The sequence below is a fragment of the Coregonus lavaretus genome, assembly GCF_964263955.1.
Source record: "Coregonus lavaretus genome assembly, chromosome: 19".
NCBI lineage: Eukaryota > Metazoa > Chordata > Actinopteri > Salmoniformes > Salmonidae > Coregonus > Coregonus lavaretus.
Window position 1 is genome coordinate 33,976,810 of NC_140006.1, and position 21,016 is coordinate 33,997,825.

Sequence of the window (21,016 nt, forward strand, 5' to 3'; positions counted from 1 at the left end):
CTGGAAGGAACAATGATAATTCTACATGCCCTTTAAAGTACAAGGCAATTTGCTCTCTGTTCTATGAGGGCCAATTTCTGTCAGACGAAGGGGGAGGAGATTGTCCAACTAAGGTCAGATTGACAGTAAGAGCAGTAATTACTTGGAGTGACTGAGGAACGGACTCAGCTATCCAATCAGCCACTGAAGGGACATCCAGCAGTCCAATCAGGTGTAGGACCCTAGTCACTAATCTGTAGCAGAATAGCCCACTTGACAATGAGACAGGAGGATTCCCAATTCAAAACTGATTGCAGAGTTCCTATGCCTCCCCTTGAAACCCTCAACCAACCCCACCAGCCTAGAGACACTGCCAATCCTAATCTCTCACAACAAGCCACCCTGGACGTATAAGGCTCTATCAGTGAAGGGTGCATGCAGAATAATGATGCATTCAGGTGTCTCTACAATTTCCCGCTCGGTTAAAATCAATTATAGTTTATTTGTCTTATCCACCTTGAGGTCTGTGGCCAGCCACATGTTTATACTGCAGCATACAGATTAAAAGGCACTCTAGCCTCCTCTTGAGGCCAAGTCCAAACATGGATGCAAGTGAAGCTGCAGTGTGACCCATATCATACAGTTCTCTGCTGATTAGCAAAACGCCCTCTAACATTTTTGTCATTTAGCAGATGTTCTTATCCAAAGAGCAATTAGGGTTAAGTGCCTTGCTCAAGGGCACATCAACAGATTTTTCACCTAGTTGGCTCGGAGATTCGAACCAGGGACCTTTCGGTTACTAGCCCAAAACTCTTAACCGCTAGGCTACCTGCTGCCCCAAGCATGATATTCACATTTTCTTAAACAATAGCAAGGCAAATTTATTCAGACAGGTGTGCTATTGAGTCAGGCGGGGGGGGGCAAAATAATAGTAGGTCAAACACTGAACCATAAATGGCCTCTGACATCAAAATGTTATATTGAAACGTCTGTGTAACACTAGGGGAAACCCTGAAGTGAAGCTGGGCCTCCTGGTGGTTCAAAGCAGAGCCGATGCAGTTATTCCTGGTTAATGAGGCGGGTCTCCCTAATGAAGCATGCAGCAGGAACCAACCGGCCCTGGGCAGAACCTGACTGACTGGGTTCTGATCCGCAGGAAATGGGCTCTTAACCGCATGCCATATCCCCATCAGAGATGAAAAAGGTGCTCGGTGGTCTGTTGATGTATTACCCTATAGTACTAATGAGTACTAACATCTCTCTCTTCACAGGCAAAGAGACCATCAGAGAGCGGCTGACTTTGTACTCAAATACAAAGTACAAATACATACACACATGGATGTACCTATGCTCGTGTGTGTGTGTGTTCTCCTGCACACTTTGAGACATGATGGTGGGTGGTTTAAGCTAAAACAGACTGGAGGAAGTTGCACGGGAAGAGAAAGCAAACACGAACCTGCACTTAGTTTTTTTGTTACACAGGCGCCAGTTATCAAAAACAAAGGGAAGAGGTGGATTATTTAGTGAGATTAGATTCACAGTAAATTTACATCAAGGAAAAATATGCATGCACTCCAGCCTTTGTTTTATGGCTATGTCTGTGACTGACCTTGTCATAGACTTACACTGTGGTTGGCAATGGATCTTTAAATGTCCTTCTGCTTTAGTCTGCGAATAACACCATAGTTGTATACACTCCACTCTTTGTTCTGTCTAGACTCTAGAGCAGGGGTATTCAACTCTTAAAGACAATTGATGCTTGATCTGGAAATGTGGTCAGAGGCTCCGTATGGAGGGTGTGACGCAATTGCGGAGCCTCCGGAGGCATGCAGAGGCCAAATTGAGCTCCGTACCTCATCACCGTGCGCCTACCATATTTTTTAACTACGCGGAGGGCTCCGAATATCTCCGCATTAACATGATTGGTTGACGGTAGGTGGGGGCGGAAGGTCCTGTGTAAACACAAACTCACTTCCTTGACAATAGCTCTACTCAACAGCTCTGCACTGCTCCGCGAAGTACAATAAGTATGAATACCCTGACTTCTGCAGAGGCATATCACCGTAAATGCTAAATGGCCAATGAATTCTACAGGAGAATGTCAGACCATCCGTCTGTGAGCTGAAGCTGAAGTGCAGCTGGGTCATGCAGCAAGACAATGATCCAAAACACACAATCACGTCTACATGAACATTGCTAAAAAGCAACAAATTGGAAGTTTTGGAATGGCCTAGTCAAAGTCGAGACCTAATCCCAATTGAGATGTTGTGGCAGGACTTGAAACGAGCAGTTCATGCTTGAAAACCCACGTCACTGAGTTAAAGCAGTTCTGCATGGACGAGTGGGCCAAAATTCCACCACAGTGACGTGAGAGACTGATCAACAACTACAGGAAGCATTTGTTTGGATTCATTGCAGCTAAAGGTGGCACAACCAGTTATTGAGTGTAAGGGGGCAATTACTTTTTCACACAGGGTAATTGGGTGTTGCATAACTTTGTTTATGAAATAAATGAAATAAATATGTAATTGTTGTGTTATTTGTTCACTTATGTTCCCTTTATCTAATATTAGGTTTTGGTTGAAGATCTGATAACATTCAGTATCACAAATATGCAAAAGTAGAGAAAATTAGAAAGGGGGCAAATACTTTTTCATAGCACTGTAGACAGATGTGGGCCTTTCCAAATCATGTCCAATAAATTTAATTTACCACAGATGCTCCAATCAAGTTGTAGAAACATCTCAAAGATTATCAATGGAAACAGGATGCACCTGAGCTCAATTTCGAGTCTCATACCAAATAAGGTATTTCTGTTTGGTTTTTTATATATAAATTTGCAAAAATGTATAGAAACCTGTTTTCGCTTTGTCATTATGGAGTATTGTGTGTAGATTGATGAGGATTTTTAAAAATTTAATCCATATTAAAAATAAGGCTGTAACGTAACAAAATGTGGAAAAAGTCAAGGGGTCTGAATACTTTCCGAATGCACTGTATGTGTATATTATGTGTGAGTGAGCTGATGATGGAGTGAGTGTAGGTGTGAGTGTGTAGGGCCCTGTGAGTGTGCATAGAGACGGTGCAAAAATAAAAATAAAAGGTAAATAAAGATACAAGGTTAACTCTGTGTAGCTGCAGTGTGGGAAAAAAGTATTTGATCCCCTGCTGATTTTGTACGTTTGCCCACTGACAAAGAAATGATCAGTCTATAATTTTAATGGTAGGTTTATTTGAACAGTGAGAGACAGAATAACAACAACAAAAATCCAGAAAAACGCATGTCAAAAATGTTATAAATTGATTTGCATTTTAATGAGGGAAATAAGTATTTGACCCCCTCTCAATCAGAAAGATTTCTGGCTCCCAGGTGTCTTTTATACAGGTAACGAGCTGAGATTAGGAGCACACTCTTAAAGGGAGTGCTCCTAATCTCAGCTTGTTACCTGTATAAAAGACAACTGTCCACAGAAGCAATCAATCAATCAGATTCCAAACTCTCCACCATGGCCAAGACCAAAGAGCTCTCCAAGGATGTCAGGGACAAGATTGTAGACCTACACAAGGCTGGAATGGGCTACAAGACCATCGCCAAGCAGCTTGATGAGAAGGTGACAACAGTTGGTGCGATTATTTGCAAATGGAAGAAACACAAAAGCACTGTCAATCTCCCTCGGCCTGGGGCTCCATGCAAGATCTCACCTCGTGGAGTTGCAATGATCATGAGAACGGTGAGGAATCAGCCCAGAACTACACGGGAGGATCTTGTCAATGATCTCAAGGCAGCTGGGACCATAGTCACCAAGAAAACAATTGGTAACACACTACGCATTGAAGGACTGAAATCCTGCAGCGCCCGCAAGGTCCCCCTGCTCAAGAAAGCACATATACAGGCCCGTCTAAAGTTTGCCAATGAACATCTGAATGATTCAGAGGAGAACTGGGTGAAAGTGTTGTGGTCAGATGAGACCAAAATCGAGCTCTTTGGCATCAACTCAACTCGCCGTGTTTGGAGGAGGAGGAATGCTGCCTATGACCCCAAGAACACCATCCCCACCGTCAAACATGGAGGTGGAAACATTATGCTTTGGGGGTGTTTGTCTGCTAAGGGGACAGGACAACTTCACCGCATCAAAGGGACGATGGACGGGGCCATGTACCGTCAAATCTTGGGTGAGAACCTCCTTCCCTCAGCCAGGGCATTGAAAATGGGTCGTGGATGGGTATTCCAGCATGACAATGACCCAAAACACACGGCCAAGGCAACAAAGGAGTGGCTCAAGAAGAAGCACATTAAGGTGCTGGAGTGGCCTAGCCTGTCTCCAGACCTTAATCCCATAGAAAATCTGTGGAGGGAGCTGAAGGTTTGAGTTGCCAAACGTCAGCCTTGAAACCTTAATGACTTGGAGAAGATCTGCAAAGAGGAGTGGGACAAAAACCCTCCTGAGATGTGTGCAAACTTGGTGGCCAACTACAAGAAACGTCTGACCTCTGTGATTGCCAGCAAGGGTTTTGCCACCAAGTACTAAGTCATGTTTTGCAGAGGGGTCAAATACTTATTTCCCTCATTAAAATGCAAATCAATGTATAACATTTTTGACATGCGTTTTTCTGGATTTTGTTGTTATTCTGTCTCTCACTGTTCAAATAAACCTACCATTAAAATTATAGACTGATCATGTCTTTGTCAGTGGGCAAACGTACAAAATCAGCAGGGGATCAAATACTTAATTCCCTCCCTGTATTTTGTTAGCTATTTATCAGTCTTATTGTTTGTGGATGGAAGCTGTTCCAAGAACATGCACCAGTACCGCTCGCCATGCGGAAGCAGAGAGTCTGAAAACATGGAGGTCTGACAAGTTTTCAATTCCAATAAATTCAGAGCACTTTTTGTAAATCAAGTCATGAACTTAACTTTGATCATAATCTTACACAGTGATATCTAGCTAGCTGCTGTAGTTGGTAATGGACAATTGACCTCTCTATTCGTTTGAGATTTTCCTCCATTTTCTGATTGGCTACTTCCACCAGGAAACGTATATAGTCCTCCACCAGCACAGAGAGGAAGAGGAAGAGAGAAGCCGAACTCGGAGGGAAATCTGTCTCCCTCCAGCAGGTGGCGATTTTTCGTTGTTTCGCCCATCAAGCAAAGAGTTTTTGTATGGAGGTCAATGAGAGAGTGTTGAATTTGGTAATCACAAAAATGAATGGCTTATTTGCTACTTGAGGTGTATTTGATTGAATAGAAGTTTTGTAATGCTTAAGTTGTTACAAGTGTACTGATATAAGTAGGACACGTGACATCCCGGCAACTTTGAGAAAAAAACTATTTATATCTGAGTTGTCTCAAGATGGCTATGTATATTCATGGCATGAGGCTAGTTGCATAAAATACAGGCGGTTGACATCAACAACCCTCATCGAATATTCCAAAAAGGAGTACAATAATGAGACGTAATCCACCAATCCAAAGAAAGGATAGGCGGAGCTAGACAGCCCGACGTGCCGCTTTGTGGACAACGACTCCCACTGTTAGGGAAGAGAGACATGTATCTTGTCAGTATATACATATTCTTTGACCAGGACCTGTCCTTTGTGGCTCAGTGGAACCTTCTGACCATGGGTACTTTGGACTGCCTAGAGAGATATCACACTCAGAATAAAACACAGAACCACCTCTGTTACACAAGCATATCAGTAAGGCACTTCATACAGAATAATTAATTAATACATGAAAAACTAAATTACAAACCGATATGATTTTTCCCTTCTTGCTGACAGTTAATCCGGAGTTTCTAAAGCCAGAGTTTATTGCCACAGAGTGCTGTAAAATAAACATCAGCTCACATGAACAATCACAGCTGTGTCTTTCTGGCAACAAATGAAGATCAATCCAAAGTTCATGGTACAGTAGTTTCAATATAAGCAAGGATACACAGGCAACTGTAATATGTTGTAAACTAGTCTGGAGAGTTTGATATTTTCAATGAGAACTACAGAGCAGGAGGGTTATCTGATTTACCAGAAGCTGCGCTTCATCAAGCTGTCTGCATTGGACATGAAGCACAATAGGCTCAAACTTCACATGACTTCTCCAAACCAGACACAAAATCTCCCATTTTACATGTATTGTGTGTGACAAAAAGCCAGGAGCAGATCAAAACAGATCTGATCCCTACACAGGCTCGAGGGGAACCTGGGAGGGTGGGTCTTCTGGCGCTAGTACCCCTTGCAAGTCTTCAGATGTAAAATCCTTCAGTCCCAAAAATGTATCTGCCGCAGCCACAATAATGTCCAGTTTCTTAGACTTCTTTGAGACTTGTGTTGTACAGTTTATAACTGTGGCAGACAGGGTATCTTTTATCTGGCAGCAAACATTTACTACAGGCTGTGGTGCGTCCACTACCATATCTTCACTAGCATCACTTGTTTTCTCAATTATTTTAAGGAGATTCGATTGACCGCTCTAACTTTTGCCACCTCAATCTCCTTCACCCTTGCAGGGCAGTCCAGGAACTCAGGATCATGACCCCCACCACAATTGCAACACTGTCGTCCTTCTACACACCGTTCTTCAGTATACTCTGTTCGTCTGCACTTCACTTGAAACATGGCCAAATCCTTTACAATTCTTACACTGCAGTGGTTTGGGCGTATCTTACATAACCAAGCTTCACATGTGTAGATATTTGCTCTTTATCAAAAAACAACAGGACCTACAGACTTTCTTATTTTTCTCCATTCACCCAGCAGGTCAGACACTTTTTACAGCATGACATCACAATCAGAACACGATCAGAACGATTGGGAACTATTTCATGCTGGGAAGATTTTTACATGACACTGGGCACCAACCACACCAGGAATTCTCTTCAAGTATTCAACCTGAACATCCGTCGTCACCCCTGAGATGACTCTTTTTACGGGTGCTCTACTCCGAAGTTCAAAACACAAAACTTATGTTGTCCGGATTCTTTTGAGGCCCACTGCAATCTTCCTCTGCTCTTCAGAAATACAATTAATCCAAATAAGACCACTCCTGGTCTTCACAATTTGACACCTCAAACGGGTTTCCCACATATGCATCCTTACTTAACAAACGCATCCCAACAAGATGCGATTCATTATCATTCACACACATATCCTCCGCTGCAATTTTAGACAATTTCCATTTTGTTCCTGTTTTCGATACTACTGTCGTCCATTCAGAACATTCGTCTTCACCAAATTTGCTCGACGCGCTGCTTGATTCGAACTCAGCATCAACTTCCGCCATCTTCCCCCTTCTTGCCTAATGTTGTTTCTTCTTCTTCTTCTTCTTCTTCTTCTTCTTCTTCTGTGGGTTTTATGGCGGACTACATCCAAAAGTTGTATTGCCGCCACCAACTGGACGATTTGAAACCAAAATAAATAAATAAATCCATACTTAATAGTGATTCTAACAATCCACCCTAATAAAGATATTACATTTCCAAAACAAACAAAACTCCCACTTCTTCCTTCTTTTAGTTCTCCATATCTCGCTTCTCAGGCTCTAGGACCTGAGAAGGTGTTACAGCTTTTGCTAATATTCCATGTAAATCCTTTGCTGTGAAATCTTTCAGCCCCAGGATCCGCTCCACCGCAATCACAATGATTTCAATCTTCCTAGATCTTTTCTCCACCTTGGCAGTGCCATTTATCACCATTGCGATAAAGGCCACAAAGTCCACCTTTTTAACCTTTAAAATGTCAGGATCCTCTTGGTGTAAGACAACCCCTGCAGCCTGCAGTGAAGGCCTATCCACTACAATGGACTCTTCTGGTGCAACATTCAAACCCTCAACCCTTTTCATTGCATAATGTTTTGAATGAAATGCAATATTTATCAAATGAGAAAAGCGTTTTACGGTGGCTGAGAGTGTCAAATTCGGATGTTGATAATGTCATGCTGTCGCCACCGTGAGGCAAGTGGGGAGGATAATTATTTTGGGACAGAAGTTACTAAAAGCTTTCTTACATAAATGGTGAGTCCGTTTTGACTTTCATTGCCTTGATATAAAGTTTATGCTAGTTGTATTTTTAGAAACATTATAGTATTTGTACTCAAACGTCCTGCTGAAGTGATAGCTAGGTAACCAGACAGTACAGTTGCTCGTTTGGTAACGTTAGCTAGCTAATGCCACTGCACTGTCCCAAAGTCCATAAGCCACTCGTGTGTCTTCTACTAACGCTACTACTTGCCAGCTAACGTTAGCTGCATGTAAAGGTTTTAGCCAACTAGTTAGCTACTCGATTTGTGTGCAGATGGCAACAACGTCCAAGTTAATGAGAGCCATTCGAGTGAGTGAGTTTGGCGGACCCTCCGTTTTGAAACTCTGCTCCAACATACCTTTGCCAAATCCAGGTCAGAAACAGGTAAAAAAAATATTTCAAAAACTTGAGTAACTTACTATTACTTTTGCTAACTGTAAAGTGCAAAAGACAATGGATGCCTTTTACATTTATTGTATTGCACTTCTACCTGTAGCTGTTTTCTATGTTGTATTATGTTACTTAATTCTAGGTCTGCAGAAGGTTCTCTATGTATGAAACAGCCTGTGTTCTCCAGGTGCTAATCCGTGTGCATGCGTGTGGAGTGAACCCTGTGGAGACCTACATCCGCTCTGGGACCTATGCCAGGAAGCCCAGCCTGCCCTACACTCCAGGGACTGACGTGTCAGGGGTCGTGGAAGCAGTCGGAGACGGGGTCCAACTCTTACAGGTGCTGATCTTACTGTACCATCCATCCCTAGGCTACCTGTAACATTATGATCACTGATGGTAATTGGTAACTATGCGCATGCGGCATGTGTAGTTTGTGAGAAAGTAATTGCCCACCAACATTTTGCTTTCAACTCTCCTTGATTATATAGACTGAAGTACTATGAGTACTCATTGTGTGAATGTGTTCATATTGAGTTTGTGTATGACTATACCATTAGGCGCTGAAGTGGAAGTCTGGTCTGTTTCACCTTTCAGGCTGGTGACCGTGTGTTCACCACTGCCACAGAGACAGGAGGGTATGCTGAATACACCGTTGTGTCTGAGGACTGTGTCTACCGGCTGCCAGACCCCTTAGACTACAAACAGGGAGCTGCCATTGGGATCCCCTACTGCACAGCATACAGAGCTCTCTTCCATAAGTAAGACACCGGCATTTTTTTGTTTAGTTTAAGGAGAACGGAATTCTGAGCGTATTATTTTTATGACAGGATAGGAGCAGAAGCAGGGAGACAGTAGAAGTGTTTAGGGCTCACCGCTCCCACACCAATGCTTTGGTTGAGGTCTTTGGATTTGACATGGTTAAACAGACTCAGCATCACAATCAAAATTATGTTCAAATCAGTTGAGATTCATCGACTCTGCTGCAAAATAAGACTTTTGTTTTATATTATTGAAATCTGTATGTCTGTTATTTTACTAATAGTCTTTGTTGGTGGGGCGTGTACAGTATGATGAGTGACGGGGTCTTGTGATCCATTGTCTTATGATCCAGAGCACATGCTAAAGCAGGCGAGACAGTACTCATCCATGGAGCCAGTGGCGGGGTAAGATCAATGCCCTCTTCTGTTTAATGTCTGTGCAATAGTTATTTTCCCCCATTTTCATTTAATAAAGATCAAATGAATCCAAATGACCTTTATTGCACTGCTTAAAGACAAGTGTTTTTGGGGGGTTAATTTACTAGGACCCAGTGTTTGTGACCTTTTCTTGGTGGTGTGTATCTTGTCAGGTGGGGGTGGCAGCGTGTCAGATGGCCAGAGCCTTGGGCCTGAGGGTCCTGGGGACAGCAGGAACCCCAGAGGGACTGGAGCTGGTCCTGAGGAATGGAGCTCACCAGGCTTTCAACCACAGAGAGGAAGGATACACTAGCAAGATCATGGTAGGTGGGAAGGAGTCATAGTGGCGGTCTCCTTTAGACCTGAATTAATTTTAAGGACATTTTGTGTATGTCTTTCAGTGAGTGACTACTACTAGGCTATACATTGTAGCTGCTAAACCAGAGTGGGTAAAATAAAACACTTGTTATTACAGATGAGGTGTTAATTTTTCTCATTTCTAACATGCCATGTTAGCCTAGGATAAGTTAAGAACTGAGGTGCCGCTTTTGTAAACACAGGTTGTCTTAATGAGTTATGTCTGGGCAATTTGTTTTTACAGGATGCTACCAAGGGGCAAGGTGTAAATGTGATTGTGGAGATGCTGTCTAATGTGAACCTCAGTAGTGACCTGCAGATGCTGGCCTACGGGGGGAGAGTGACGGTCAGTATACAGTGCCTTCGGAAAGTATTCAGACCCCTTGACTTTTTCCACATTTTGTTACGTTACAGCCTTATTAAATAAATAAAAATCCTCAGCAATCTACACAGAATACCCCATAATGACAAAGCGAAAATAGGTTTTTAGACATTTTTGCAAAAAATAATAATAAAGATAAACTGAAATACCTTATTTACAGAAGTATTCAGACCCTTTGCTATGAGACTCGATATTGAGCTCAGGTGCATCCTGTTTCCATTGATCATCCTTGAGATGTTTCTACAACTTGATTGGAGTCCATCTGTGGTAAATTCAATTGATTGGACATTATTTGGAAAGGCACACACCTGTCTATATAAGGTTTAAAAACATATGGAAATGTCTGCTCTACCCAAAATTACAACCAAATAATTGCAGCCTTACCGCAAAAATGGAAGAGGAAAGTGGAAGGGGGAGAAAGTAAGGAACTTGTCTGTCGGCCTTGCATTAAAGAACAAAATTGGTTAAGGAAAACTGTGATAAATAAAAAAGAAATCAGTTTCATTTAAGGAACAAAGGATTGACAGCCGTCCCATATAGATTGCAAAATAGTTGGGAAGAGATTTTTGACGTACCGATCCCATGGCATAGTGTTTATGAACTGATACGCAAAACGACACCGGATTCAAAACTTAGAATCTTTCAATTTAAATTATTATATAAAATTCTTGCTACCAATAGAATGTTATTTATATGGGGGATACAATCTTCCCAGCTCTGCAGATTTAGCTGCGAAGAGACAGAATCATTAGATCATTTGTTTTGGTACTGTCCATTTGTAGCTTGTTTTTGGACACAGGTCCAGGAATGGCTAAAGGATTGCAATATTTACCTGGAGCTAACCTTGCAGATAGCATTACTGGGTGATCTGAAAAGTCATAGTCAATCGATTAATAATATAATAATACTTTTAGCAAAAATGTTTATTTTTAATTCACAATCTATAGAAACAATGAGAATAGAAAGGTTCAGAACTTTTGTAAGACATCACAGTACAGTTGAAATATATATGGCAAATATAAATCCTATATGGATGGTGTTAAGAGATAGATGGGAGGTGTTGAATGGAATTGAAGGATGGGACTAATAACAACTAGCAACGCTCCCCATCCAACCTGACAGAGCTTGAGTGGATCTGCAGAGAAGAATGGGAGAAACTTCCCAAATACAGGTGTGCCAAGCTTGTAGCGTCATACCCAAGAAGACTCGAGACTGTAATTGCTGCCAAAGGTGCTTCAACAAAGTACTGAGTAAAGGGTCTGAATACTTATGTAAATGTAATATTTAAACATTTATTTTTAATAAATTAGCAGAAACTTATAAAAAGCGTGTTTTTGCTTTGTCATTATGGGGTATTGTGTGTAGATTGATGAGGGGGAAACAACTATTTCATCCATTTTAGAATAAGGCTGTAACCTAACAAAATGTGGAAAAATTCAAGGAGTCTGAATACTTTCCGTTAGCATGTGTAATTTATTTTAGACTTTTATTTTTCTCTTTTGTTGTTTAGGTTGTTGGCAGTAGAGGCCCTATTGAAATCAACCCTCGAGACACCATGGCCAAAGAGTCCAGCATCATTGGTGTTGCCTTACCCTACGCTACTGTTGTAAGAGTCTAGATTCCTAGTATAATGTTGATTCTCATTCAGGCAGTAGTCATTCTATAAATCATACATTATATAGTCTAAATTATATTTTCTGTCTCTCACCTCTACAGGAAGAGAAGGCTGAGTGTGCCGCAGCCCTGTTTGCAGGGTTGGATGCTGGTTGGCTGAAGCCTGCAGTAGGAAAACAGTACACCCTGGACATGGCCTCCCAGGCCCATATTGACATCATAGACTGCCCTGGGGCTTCTGGGAAGATGGTACTGACCATGTGAATGGAACATCTGTAGGACTACTGTGAAATGTTACTGATTGACAGTGGGATGAAATTCTGATTACTTTACATGCGTTTCATGCATATGGAATTCAAATTGCTTGAAATCTTGCCACAGACGAAGATGATGGGGCTCACTTTCGGTGATCTTCTTGATTAATCATGTGAATTTCTAAACCAATTTGTTGTCATTTCAATGCATTGGGTCGATAAGAAAAATTTGAAATAATAAATATTTTCATTGAATGCAATTTTTGTAAAATATTACAAAGGGAATTCCTCCTTTTCCAGAGTAAATAATAGCATTGAAGTGCTCAATCTTTTACCTCTGTCAGACACAAGTTAAGTCAGGGGTGTGTGTGACACCGTCCCATCCGGTGCCATCTCAGGTAACAGACCTGCGAACTGAGCATGCTCAGAGAAGCACAGGTAACCTTACCCAGCCTCTCCAATACGAACACAGACTGTTGACTGTGAAACAGTAGGAGTGACAACCGTAACCTGGGTTGGTCAATGTTGAAATGATGAAGCACAATGAGTGCTTATATGATGTTATATTGGACTGGTTGTAGAACTAATGTTTTCACCTGTAATGGGACTCGCAGCTGATCTGTGAGCGGTCTATGACGGTGTTTTTGGATGGTTGGATTCTCTGGTCCATTTAGGCCTGCAGGTAAGACTTGATCTGGATCATGTTTATCTATGTATGACTCAGATAGGTAACATGGGTGAACTGAATAGACTCCAGGGGGGTCATCATGCATGTTTCATTTTAATATGCCATTTAGCAGACGCTTTTATCCAAAGCGACTTACAGTCATGCGTGCAAAAAAAAAATGTTTTGTTTATGGGTGGTCCCGGGGATCGAAGCCACTACCCTGGCATTACAAGCGCCGTGCTCTACCAGCTGAGCTACAGAGGAATCCCAGGTTTCATGAATCCCAGGTTGTTACCATTGCTTTCACCCCAGTTTATTTGGTCTCCTAGCAACACAAGCCAAATTAGCAAAGTATTTGTTACTGAGCTGAATATGTTTTTATAAAAAAATATATAATAATTACATATTATTAAGACGGTGGTTATATATCTGTAGGAGCAGTATGACCAGACCTGTAAAGGAGTTGAGACAAGATGATAAGGCCCTGAGACCACTTACATGGGAGAGCCAACACAACACCATGCAGCCTGGCCAATAACAAACCATGAGAAGTATGTCTACCGTAACATTTCAACACCGATTTGTCAATATTCAACACATGAAAGGTATATTCTCTCTCTACACGTGCTGTTCAGGTATTGGATTAATGCTTCACAATGTAGGTCTATTGAATGTGTGAACAGCTAAGATATTAAATATACCGACAAGAAATGTTGATATACCATTCCCCCTCCAAGCTAACCAGCTGTGTGTGTGTGCCCTTGGTGAAACCCAGGTGTTTTCCTGATGCTGATGCTGTCAATCACACATACCCAGAGCCTCTCCTCATGTCCAGCCTCCTGTGTGGTGTGTTCTGAAGATGCTGTCATCTGTTACAAGCTCTCCAACATCCTAGGTAAGAATGATCATTGACTGCCGAGTTGAGATTAAGAAATATCGCCCTCTACTAATGATCTAAGATGGCATTCATTTGAGCAAGATTTGTTGGAATGTCTTGCTCCACACTAGCCTATGGTTATCATCACACCCGTCGCTATGGGCGGGCCATAGGGGGCCGGGCCCGCCCCCAAAAATGCTTGTGCCCCCCCCCCCCCCCCCCACTTGAGGGAATTTATTATTAAATATACGTACTGTAGGCTAATAATAATTGTGCCCTGCCCTCCCATGCATTTCATATGCCCCCCTTAAGACTGAGGTCTGGCGACGGGTCTGGCTATCATAAAGATCCTGACTCTTTGTGTCAAAAGCTATCTGTGTAGCCAGCCCTATTAAAGCAGTAATGATTGACAACCAGGTCTGTGTTTTCTTCCACCTCTAGAGGCCCCTGAGACCACCAAGGCCCTGATGCTAACCGACGGCTCCATCGTGTCCGTGGACCGCCACTTCCTGTCTGACATGTCCAGCATGACCGTGCTGTCCCTCAGCCACAACGCTATCGCCACCATCTCCCACGACGCCTTCCAGAACCTCACTGTCCTCCACACCCTCCTCCTGGACCACAACCGCCTCTCCAGCCAAGCCCTGGGGAGGGACACTTTCTCCTGGCTGCCCAGGTTGGAGATCCTCCAGCTGGGGAACAACGCCCTGGGGGAGGTCAACGGCTCCTGGTTCCACGCCGCTGGGGCACTGCGGACGCTGCAGCTGGAGGGGAACCACCTCTCCAGGCTGGATGCCACCACCTTTGCCTCGGCTGACCTCCAGGGGCTGGAGATCCTGGATCTGTCCGATAATCTGATCACATATCTGGGGAGGGATAGCTTCCGGGGCCTGCTGGGGCTCCGGAGTCTGGATCTGTCCAGGAATCAGCTCCGGAGCGCCCCGACAGAGGCGTTTTCGTACCTGTCGTGGATGTCTAGTCTGAACCTGGAACTAAACCGGTGGGACTGTACGTGTGAGCTGAGGGAGCTGGCGTCTTTCCTCACCAGCTATATGGAGGCTGCGGATAAGGTTGTTATCTTCAGTTTTCTTTTTATACTTTGATTTATTGTATTCCTTTTTTTACCAATGTGTTTTATTATTTTGAATTAGGGGTTACACATACGTTGGCTGCCTGCAAGTATTATAAGAAAGGTGCTTTATGAATCTATGGTGTATAAACTATATTGTATGAAAGGTGCTATGTAGATGTGTGTTGTTATCATTGTTGTAACAGGATGATTGCTAAAATAACATTCTTGTTCAGGTACTGTTCAATGGGCGTAGGATGGTGTGTGTGAGTTCTGACAACCCGGCAGTGAAGACTGTGCTGGAGCTGACAGAGGCCAACTGTGTTCCGCCCAATCAGAACATCACAGTGCAGGTTGAGGCTAAGAACTCCATCTCCTCTCAGCGCTATACCAGAGACCTGGCTCTGGCTGCAGCCTTCTGCTTCGCTGGTCAGTACCTCAGAAACTACATCCTCCATGGCCACTTTCTAGCCACACGTAACTTTTCTCTACTCAAATAGTGGTAAATATATGAAATTGTATAGGACAATGTGACTTCTGTATCATGCAACTCTGTAAAGTGTATCAACACTGTAAAATAAAGTGTGTTTTTTATTTTATCCCACTACATAAAGCTTAGGTCAGTCAGCTGTAACTCATAACTATGCTAATAACGTATAGGTGGCGTTGGACTCACCCTAGCTGTGGTGTATATCGTTTACCGTAAACTGGGGATGAACAAGAGCCTCAAGGTCTGGAGAGACAGGACTGGAGCTAAGGAGGAGGAGAGTGGGAGGACAGCTCCCACCCAAACAGTCACCCAGTGGGATCTGAGCAGGGAGAATGAGGCCCTACGTATGGCTCAAATGGGACTGGAAACCAAGCTGATGATTCCCAATAGCCACCTTCAGCCCTGGGACAGGGAGAGAGCCATGTTTGACCTGAGAATAGGCAAAGATGGCAGCCATTTTACATGCCCCCATTGTGGCCCTACAGTCAGTGGGTCTGCAATTGAACAGGGGGTAGGAGATGGACACTTAGGGGCAGCCCTGCACATGCTCAGACAAGGAGGAGGCCAGCCCAACAAGATGGAGAGTCTGGCCATGACAGAGGAGAGCGATGAGAGGAAGAGACATGTGCCCCAGCAAACACTCATGTCAAAGACAGAAGGTGAGCATGTTTTGATTCATATTTCACTGCATAGACTGATTAGGATTATATCAGTGATGAGACTATAGGCAGACACACGCACACAAACTGCAGATGCTTTGTCTAACTCTCTTTCCCTGTTGTCATTCACAGATCTAAGGGGTCAAAGGTTATTGGTCGGGCCACCAGAGGGTCAGAGCAACCATATTCTTAGTCAGGAGGAGTTACTCTATCACCAGCAGGGTTTTAATATAAAAAGCCATGATGGTCCTAATGGCAACAATAAGCTATTGGGTGGCAGCAGTTACTATTCACCTCCACATAGAAACATGCCCACACATAAAAGTCTAAAAGATGAGATGGTAAGGCCTGGAAATCACGTAGGCCTTGACTACAGACCGTCAAAAATGGACTTCCAATCAGAGCATGGTAGACCTGTACCTGACTACCAACCCCAAACCGTCAGCTGTGTGAACTGTTACAGAACCTATGAGTACGGACAGCCAGGGGAGAAAGTCAGAGATGTATTGTATGAAGTCAATTCAAGAGAATCTGCTGGGTATGATGGTTCTCCCAACCACAACCCACTGACAAGACTAAACATCCGAAGGAACATGAACTACAACCAGTCTAATATGGATATCTATGCAAAGCATGCAATCAAGCAGAGGAGTGTGACTTTTGACTTGGAAAGATCTGGAGTGCATGTCGTTGATGTACAAAGGATGAACCATGATAGGAAAGGTAAACATGACAGGATTAAAAGTTATAGGAAAGCGGAATATGGTGATAAACAGATCCTGAGCTATGAAAGCATTGGACGATCTGTGAGGAGTAATGGTCTTGAAAGAGAGGACCACTCCAAAAGGGATAAACATAAAGCCCAGTCAGATGGTTTACTAAAAGTGAAGCTCAACCTTAACCCTCTTAAGAAAAGCAAGGTCCATCCAGGGAAAAACAGCCACGAGAAACTAGAACAGGGTGATAGAGAACGAACTGACTCCAAGAACCGAAAACAACTGAAAACGAGGGGTAAATATGCCAAAGGCAAAAGGCACAACCAGGAAGAGTCTATAGAAAAAACAGACAAATCCAATAAAGGAAACTCGTCTCACAAAAACAAAGCCAATCAGTCATCCAAAAAGATATCTACCACCACTAAGTCTAAAGAAACTGATGACAATGAAGATGATGATGATCAGGAGAAGGAAGATCCAGTGCCACAGGAAAACAATGCATCCTCCAAGCAAAAAAAGACAACCTCAAAATCAAAATATCAGGAGGGCTCGAATGGTGACCATTCCAAGGAGAGTAGAGCGGCTCAAGATCAGAAGACCGAAGTCTCACAAGATAAAACTGGAGGAGAAACAGAGGAATCTGGTGGAGCACCTATACCAAGTAATGTGAGTCCTTACCAGTCATACCTCAACAGAGCTGGTGAGAGTTCAACCCATGGGCAACAGGTGGAACAATACAGAAATGGACAAGGCCAAGCACTGATCACTGAGGTGCCCCAACACCCCGGTTACCTAAGCGATGGAGTGACTCTTCAGAGGGCATTGAGTAGCCCACAACTGTCAGCAGCAAAGTCCCTCAAAGGAATGGAAAGGACTTCCAGTTACAGTAACCTTGCTGTCCAGGGAGGAAACTCTATACTATTACAAAACACTGTTGCACCAAACACCATTTACGGTGGCAACTCACAGGCTCAAAGTCTGAGTAGACAAGGCAGTTTAGGTCCGCCATCTTTACTGACTAACATCCCACACACATCCCCACTATATACAGGCAATGCAGGGAGCTCACCTGTAAATCCACTGATTCAGCTGTTGTCACAGTCAGTTCCAGGCAACTTTAACCAGGGGGCCATGATCGGCTCTCAGCCAGCCCAGTTTCCAGTACTCCAAAGAGTGGTAGATCTCACTCTGCTTGCCCAGGGTCCAGGCTCACTAAATGGGCAGAATATATTGCCGCTTGCACAGGGTCCTGGTTCACTAAATGGGCAGAATATCTCTCCACTTGCCCAGGGTCCTGGATCACTAAATGGGCAGAATATGTCTCAGGTTGCCCAGGGTCCTGGATCACTAAATGGGCAGAATATGTCTCAGGTTGCCCAGGGTCCTGGATCACTAAATGGGCAGAATATCTCTCCACTTGCCCAGGGTCCTGGATCACTAAATGGGCAGAATATATCTCCACTTGCCCAGGGTCCTGGATCACTAAATGAGCAGAATATATCTCAGCTTGCTCAGGGTCCTGGATCACTAAATGGGCAGAATATATCTCAGCTTGCCCAGGGTCCTGGATTACTAAATGAGCAGAATATCTCTCAGTTTGCTCAGGGTCCTGGATCACTAAATGAGCAGAATATCTCTCAGCTTGCTCAGGGTCCTGGATCACTAAATGAGCAGAATATCTCTCAGCTTGCTCAGGGTCCTGGATCACTAAATGGGCAGAATATCTCTCAGCTTGCTCAGGGTCCTGGATCACTAAATGAGCAGAATATATCTCAGCTTGCCCAGGGTCCTGGATCACTAAATGGGCAGAATATCTCTCAGCTTGCTCAGGGTCCTGGATCACTAAATGAGCAGAATATCTCTCAGCTTGCTCAGGGTCCTGGATCACTAAATGAGCAGAATATATCTCAGTTTGCCCAGGGTCCTGGATCACTAAATGAGCAGAATATCTCTCAGCTTGCCCAGGGTCCTGGATCACTAAATGAGCAGAATATCTCTCAGCTTGCTCAGGGTCCTGGATCACTAAATGGGCAGGTAATCTCTCAGCTTGTTCAGGTTCCTGGATCACTAAATGGGCAGGTAATCTCTCAGCTTGCCCAGGGTCCTGGATCACTAAATGAGCAGAATATCTCTCAGCTTGCTCAGGGTCCTGGATCACTAAATGGGCAGGTAATCTCTCAGCTTGCTCAGGGTCCTGGATCACTAAATGAGCAGAATATATCTCAGCTTGCTCAGGGTCCTGGATCACTAAATGGGCAGAATATATCTCAGTTTGCCCAGGGTCCTGGATCACTAAATGAGCAGAATATCTCTCAGTTTGCTCAGGGTCCTGGATCACTAAATGAGCAGAATATCTCTCAGCTTGCTCAGGGTCCTGGATCACTAAATGAGCAGAATATCTCTCAGCTTGCTCAGGGTCCTGGATCACTAAATGGGCAGAATATCTCTCAGCTTGCTCAGGGTCCTGGATCACTAAATGAGCAGAATATATCTCAGCTTGCCCAGGGTCCTGGATCACTAAATGGGCAGAATATCTCTCAGCTTGCTCAGGGTCCTGGATCACTAAATGAGCAGAATATCTCTCAGCTTGCTCAGGGTCCTGGATCACTAAATGAGCAGAATATATCTCAGTTTGCCCAGGGTCCTGGATCACTAAATGAGCAGAATATCTCTCAGCTTGCCCAGGGTCCTGGATCACTAAATGAGCAGAATATCTCTCAGCTTGCTCAGGGTCCTGGATCACTAAATGAGCAGGTAATCTCTCAGCTTGCTCAGGGTCCTGGATCACTAAATGAGCAGAATATCTCTCAGCTTGCTAAGGGTTCTAGTTCAGGTCCAGGCTCACTAAATGTAGAGAGTCTCTCTAACAACAACAGTATGAACCCCGTGGCCGCCCCTGTTCTACAGGAGTACCTGTCCTCAGCAGAAGGCTCACCCAGAAGGATTAGACTGGTGCTGCCTGAGAAAACCACTAACAGACCGCCAACTGCTCTGGAGAGGAAAATCCGATAATAAGTAGATTTGAATTGTCCAATTGGGTTTTCTTATGGACTCAAAAAAGGGATCACTCAAAAATAACACTTCATCTTAATGCTCAAGTGAACTTAGAATGATCCTGTCTATGACAGTGTCACGATCGTCGGGAACAGAGGACCAAGGCGCAGCGTTGAATGCGAACATACTTTTTTATTAGTGATTACACGAACAAAAACAACAAACGATAACGTGACGTCCTCGGTCTAACACAAACCACACTGGAAACAAGATCCCACAAACACTGTGGGAAAACTGGCTGCTTAAGTATGGTTCCCAATCAGAGACAACAAGCAACAGCTGATACACGTTGCCTCTGATTGAGAACCACACCGGCCAACATAGAAATACAACACTAGAACGGACACAACGAGCACAAAACATAAAGAACACTCACACCCTGGCTCAACATACAAGCGTCCCCAGAGCCAGGGCGTGACAGTACCCCCCCCAAAGGCGCGGACTCCGACCGCGCCAACAGAACACCACAGGGGAGGGACCGGGTGGGCACTCCGCCTTGGCGGCGGATCCGGCTCTGGGCATGATCCCCACTCCCTCTCTAACCCCCTACAGTACCCCTGGTCCGGTCTGGCCCTGCTGGCCGGAGCTGGACTGAACACTGGTGGAGCGGATTGCTCTAGCTCCGACGTGGAGCAGCTGACCGGTACCGGACCAGGCACCGGTGGAACAGGCACGGGCTGTGCCGGACTGACGACGCACACCACTGGCTTGGTGTGGGGAGCAGGAACAGGCCGAGCCGGGCTGACGAAGCGCACCACTGACTTGGTGCGGAGAGCAGGAATGGACCGGGCCGGGCTGGCGACGCGCACCACTGACTTGGTGCGGGGAGCAGGAACAGGCCGGGCCGGGCTGGCGACGCGCACCATAGGCTTGGTGCGGGGAGCAGGAACAGGCCGGACCGGGCTGGCGACGCGCACCATAGGCTTGGTGCGGGGAGCAGGAACAGGCCGGGCCGGGCTGGCGACGCGCACCATAGGCTTGGTGCCGGAGCAGGAACAGGCCGGGCCGGGCTGGCGACGCGCACCATAGGCTTGGTGCGGGGAGCAGGAACAGGCCGGGCCAGGCTGGCGACGCGCACCATAGGCTTGGTGCGGGGAGCAGGAACAGGCCGGACCGGGCTGGCGACGCGCACCATAGGCTTGGTGCGGGGAGCAGGAACAGGCCGGACCGGGCTGGCGACGCGCACCACAGGCTCGATGCGGGGAGCAGGAACAGGCCAGACCGGGCTGGCGACGCGCACCATAGGCTTGGTGCGGGGAGCAGGAACAGGCCGGGACGGGCTGGCGACGTGCACCATAGGCTTGGTGCGGGGAGCAG

General features: G+C 44.8%; 3 protein-coding genes across 3 annotated transcripts; 2 read left to right on the forward strand and 1 right to left on the reverse strand.

The window, feature by feature from the left end:
* Nucleotides 1-4,899: 4,899 nt before the first annotated feature.
* tyw3 (tRNA-yW synthesizing protein 3 homolog) lies at nucleotides 4,900-7,255 on the reverse strand (the record flags this gene model as incomplete). Its single annotated transcript, XM_084182769.1, is given in 6 exon segments — nucleotides 4,900-5,025; nucleotides 5,551-5,616; nucleotides 5,732-5,803; nucleotides 6,002-6,064; nucleotides 6,066-6,154; nucleotides 7,204-7,255. Coding segments are annotated over 6 exon segments (468 nt in total).
* Nucleotides 7,256-7,877: 622 nt separating this feature from the next.
* cryz (crystallin, zeta (quinone reductase)) lies at nucleotides 7,878-12,422 on the forward strand. The gene is made up of 9 exons (XM_084183054.1): nucleotides 7,878-7,985; nucleotides 8,266-8,376; nucleotides 8,570-8,722; nucleotides 8,980-9,143; nucleotides 9,497-9,548; nucleotides 9,734-9,883; nucleotides 10,162-10,263; nucleotides 11,810-11,905; nucleotides 12,016-12,422. The coding sequence occupies exons 1-9, from the start codon at nucleotides 7,983-7,985 to the stop codon at nucleotides 12,175-12,177; spliced, it is 993 nt and encodes a 330-aa protein (XP_084039180.1). The 5' UTR covers nucleotides 7,878-7,982; the 3' UTR covers nucleotides 12,178-12,422.
* Nucleotides 12,423-13,227: 805 nt separating this feature from the next.
* On the forward strand, nucleotides 13,228-20,156 carry lrrc53 (leucine rich repeat containing 53). Its single transcript, XM_084183100.1, has 6 exons — nucleotides 13,228-13,385; nucleotides 13,610-13,729; nucleotides 14,153-14,781; nucleotides 15,017-15,209; nucleotides 15,441-15,929; nucleotides 16,062-20,156. Exons 1-6 carry the CDS (start codon nucleotides 13,379-13,381, stop codon nucleotides 19,655-19,657), a joined length of 5,034 nt encoding a protein of 1,677 aa, XP_084039226.1. The 5' UTR covers nucleotides 13,228-13,378; the 3' UTR covers nucleotides 19,658-20,156.
* The last annotated feature ends 860 nt before the right edge of the window (nucleotides 20,157-21,016 follow it).

Excerpts from the sequence above, each read along its gene's own strand:
- lrrc53 (XM_084183100.1), top strand. Across the intron at positions 15,210-15,440 it reads TGCAGCCTTCTGCTTCGCTG|GTGGCGTTGGACTCACCCTA; the intron begins GTCAGTACCTCA and ends AATAACGTATAG. Across the intron at positions 15,930-16,061 it reads ACTCATGTCAAAGACAGAAG|ATCTAAGGGGTCAAAGGTTA; the intron begins GTGAGCATGTTT and ends TGTCATTCACAG.
- cryz (XM_084183054.1), top strand. Across the intron at positions 9,144-9,496 it reads TACAGAGCTCTCTTCCATAA|AGCACATGCTAAAGCAGGCG; the intron begins GTAAGACACCGG and ends CTTATGATCCAG. Across the intron at positions 11,906-12,015 it reads CCTTACCCTACGCTACTGTT|GAAGAGAAGGCTGAGTGTGC; the intron begins GTAAGAGTCTAG and ends TCACCTCTACAG.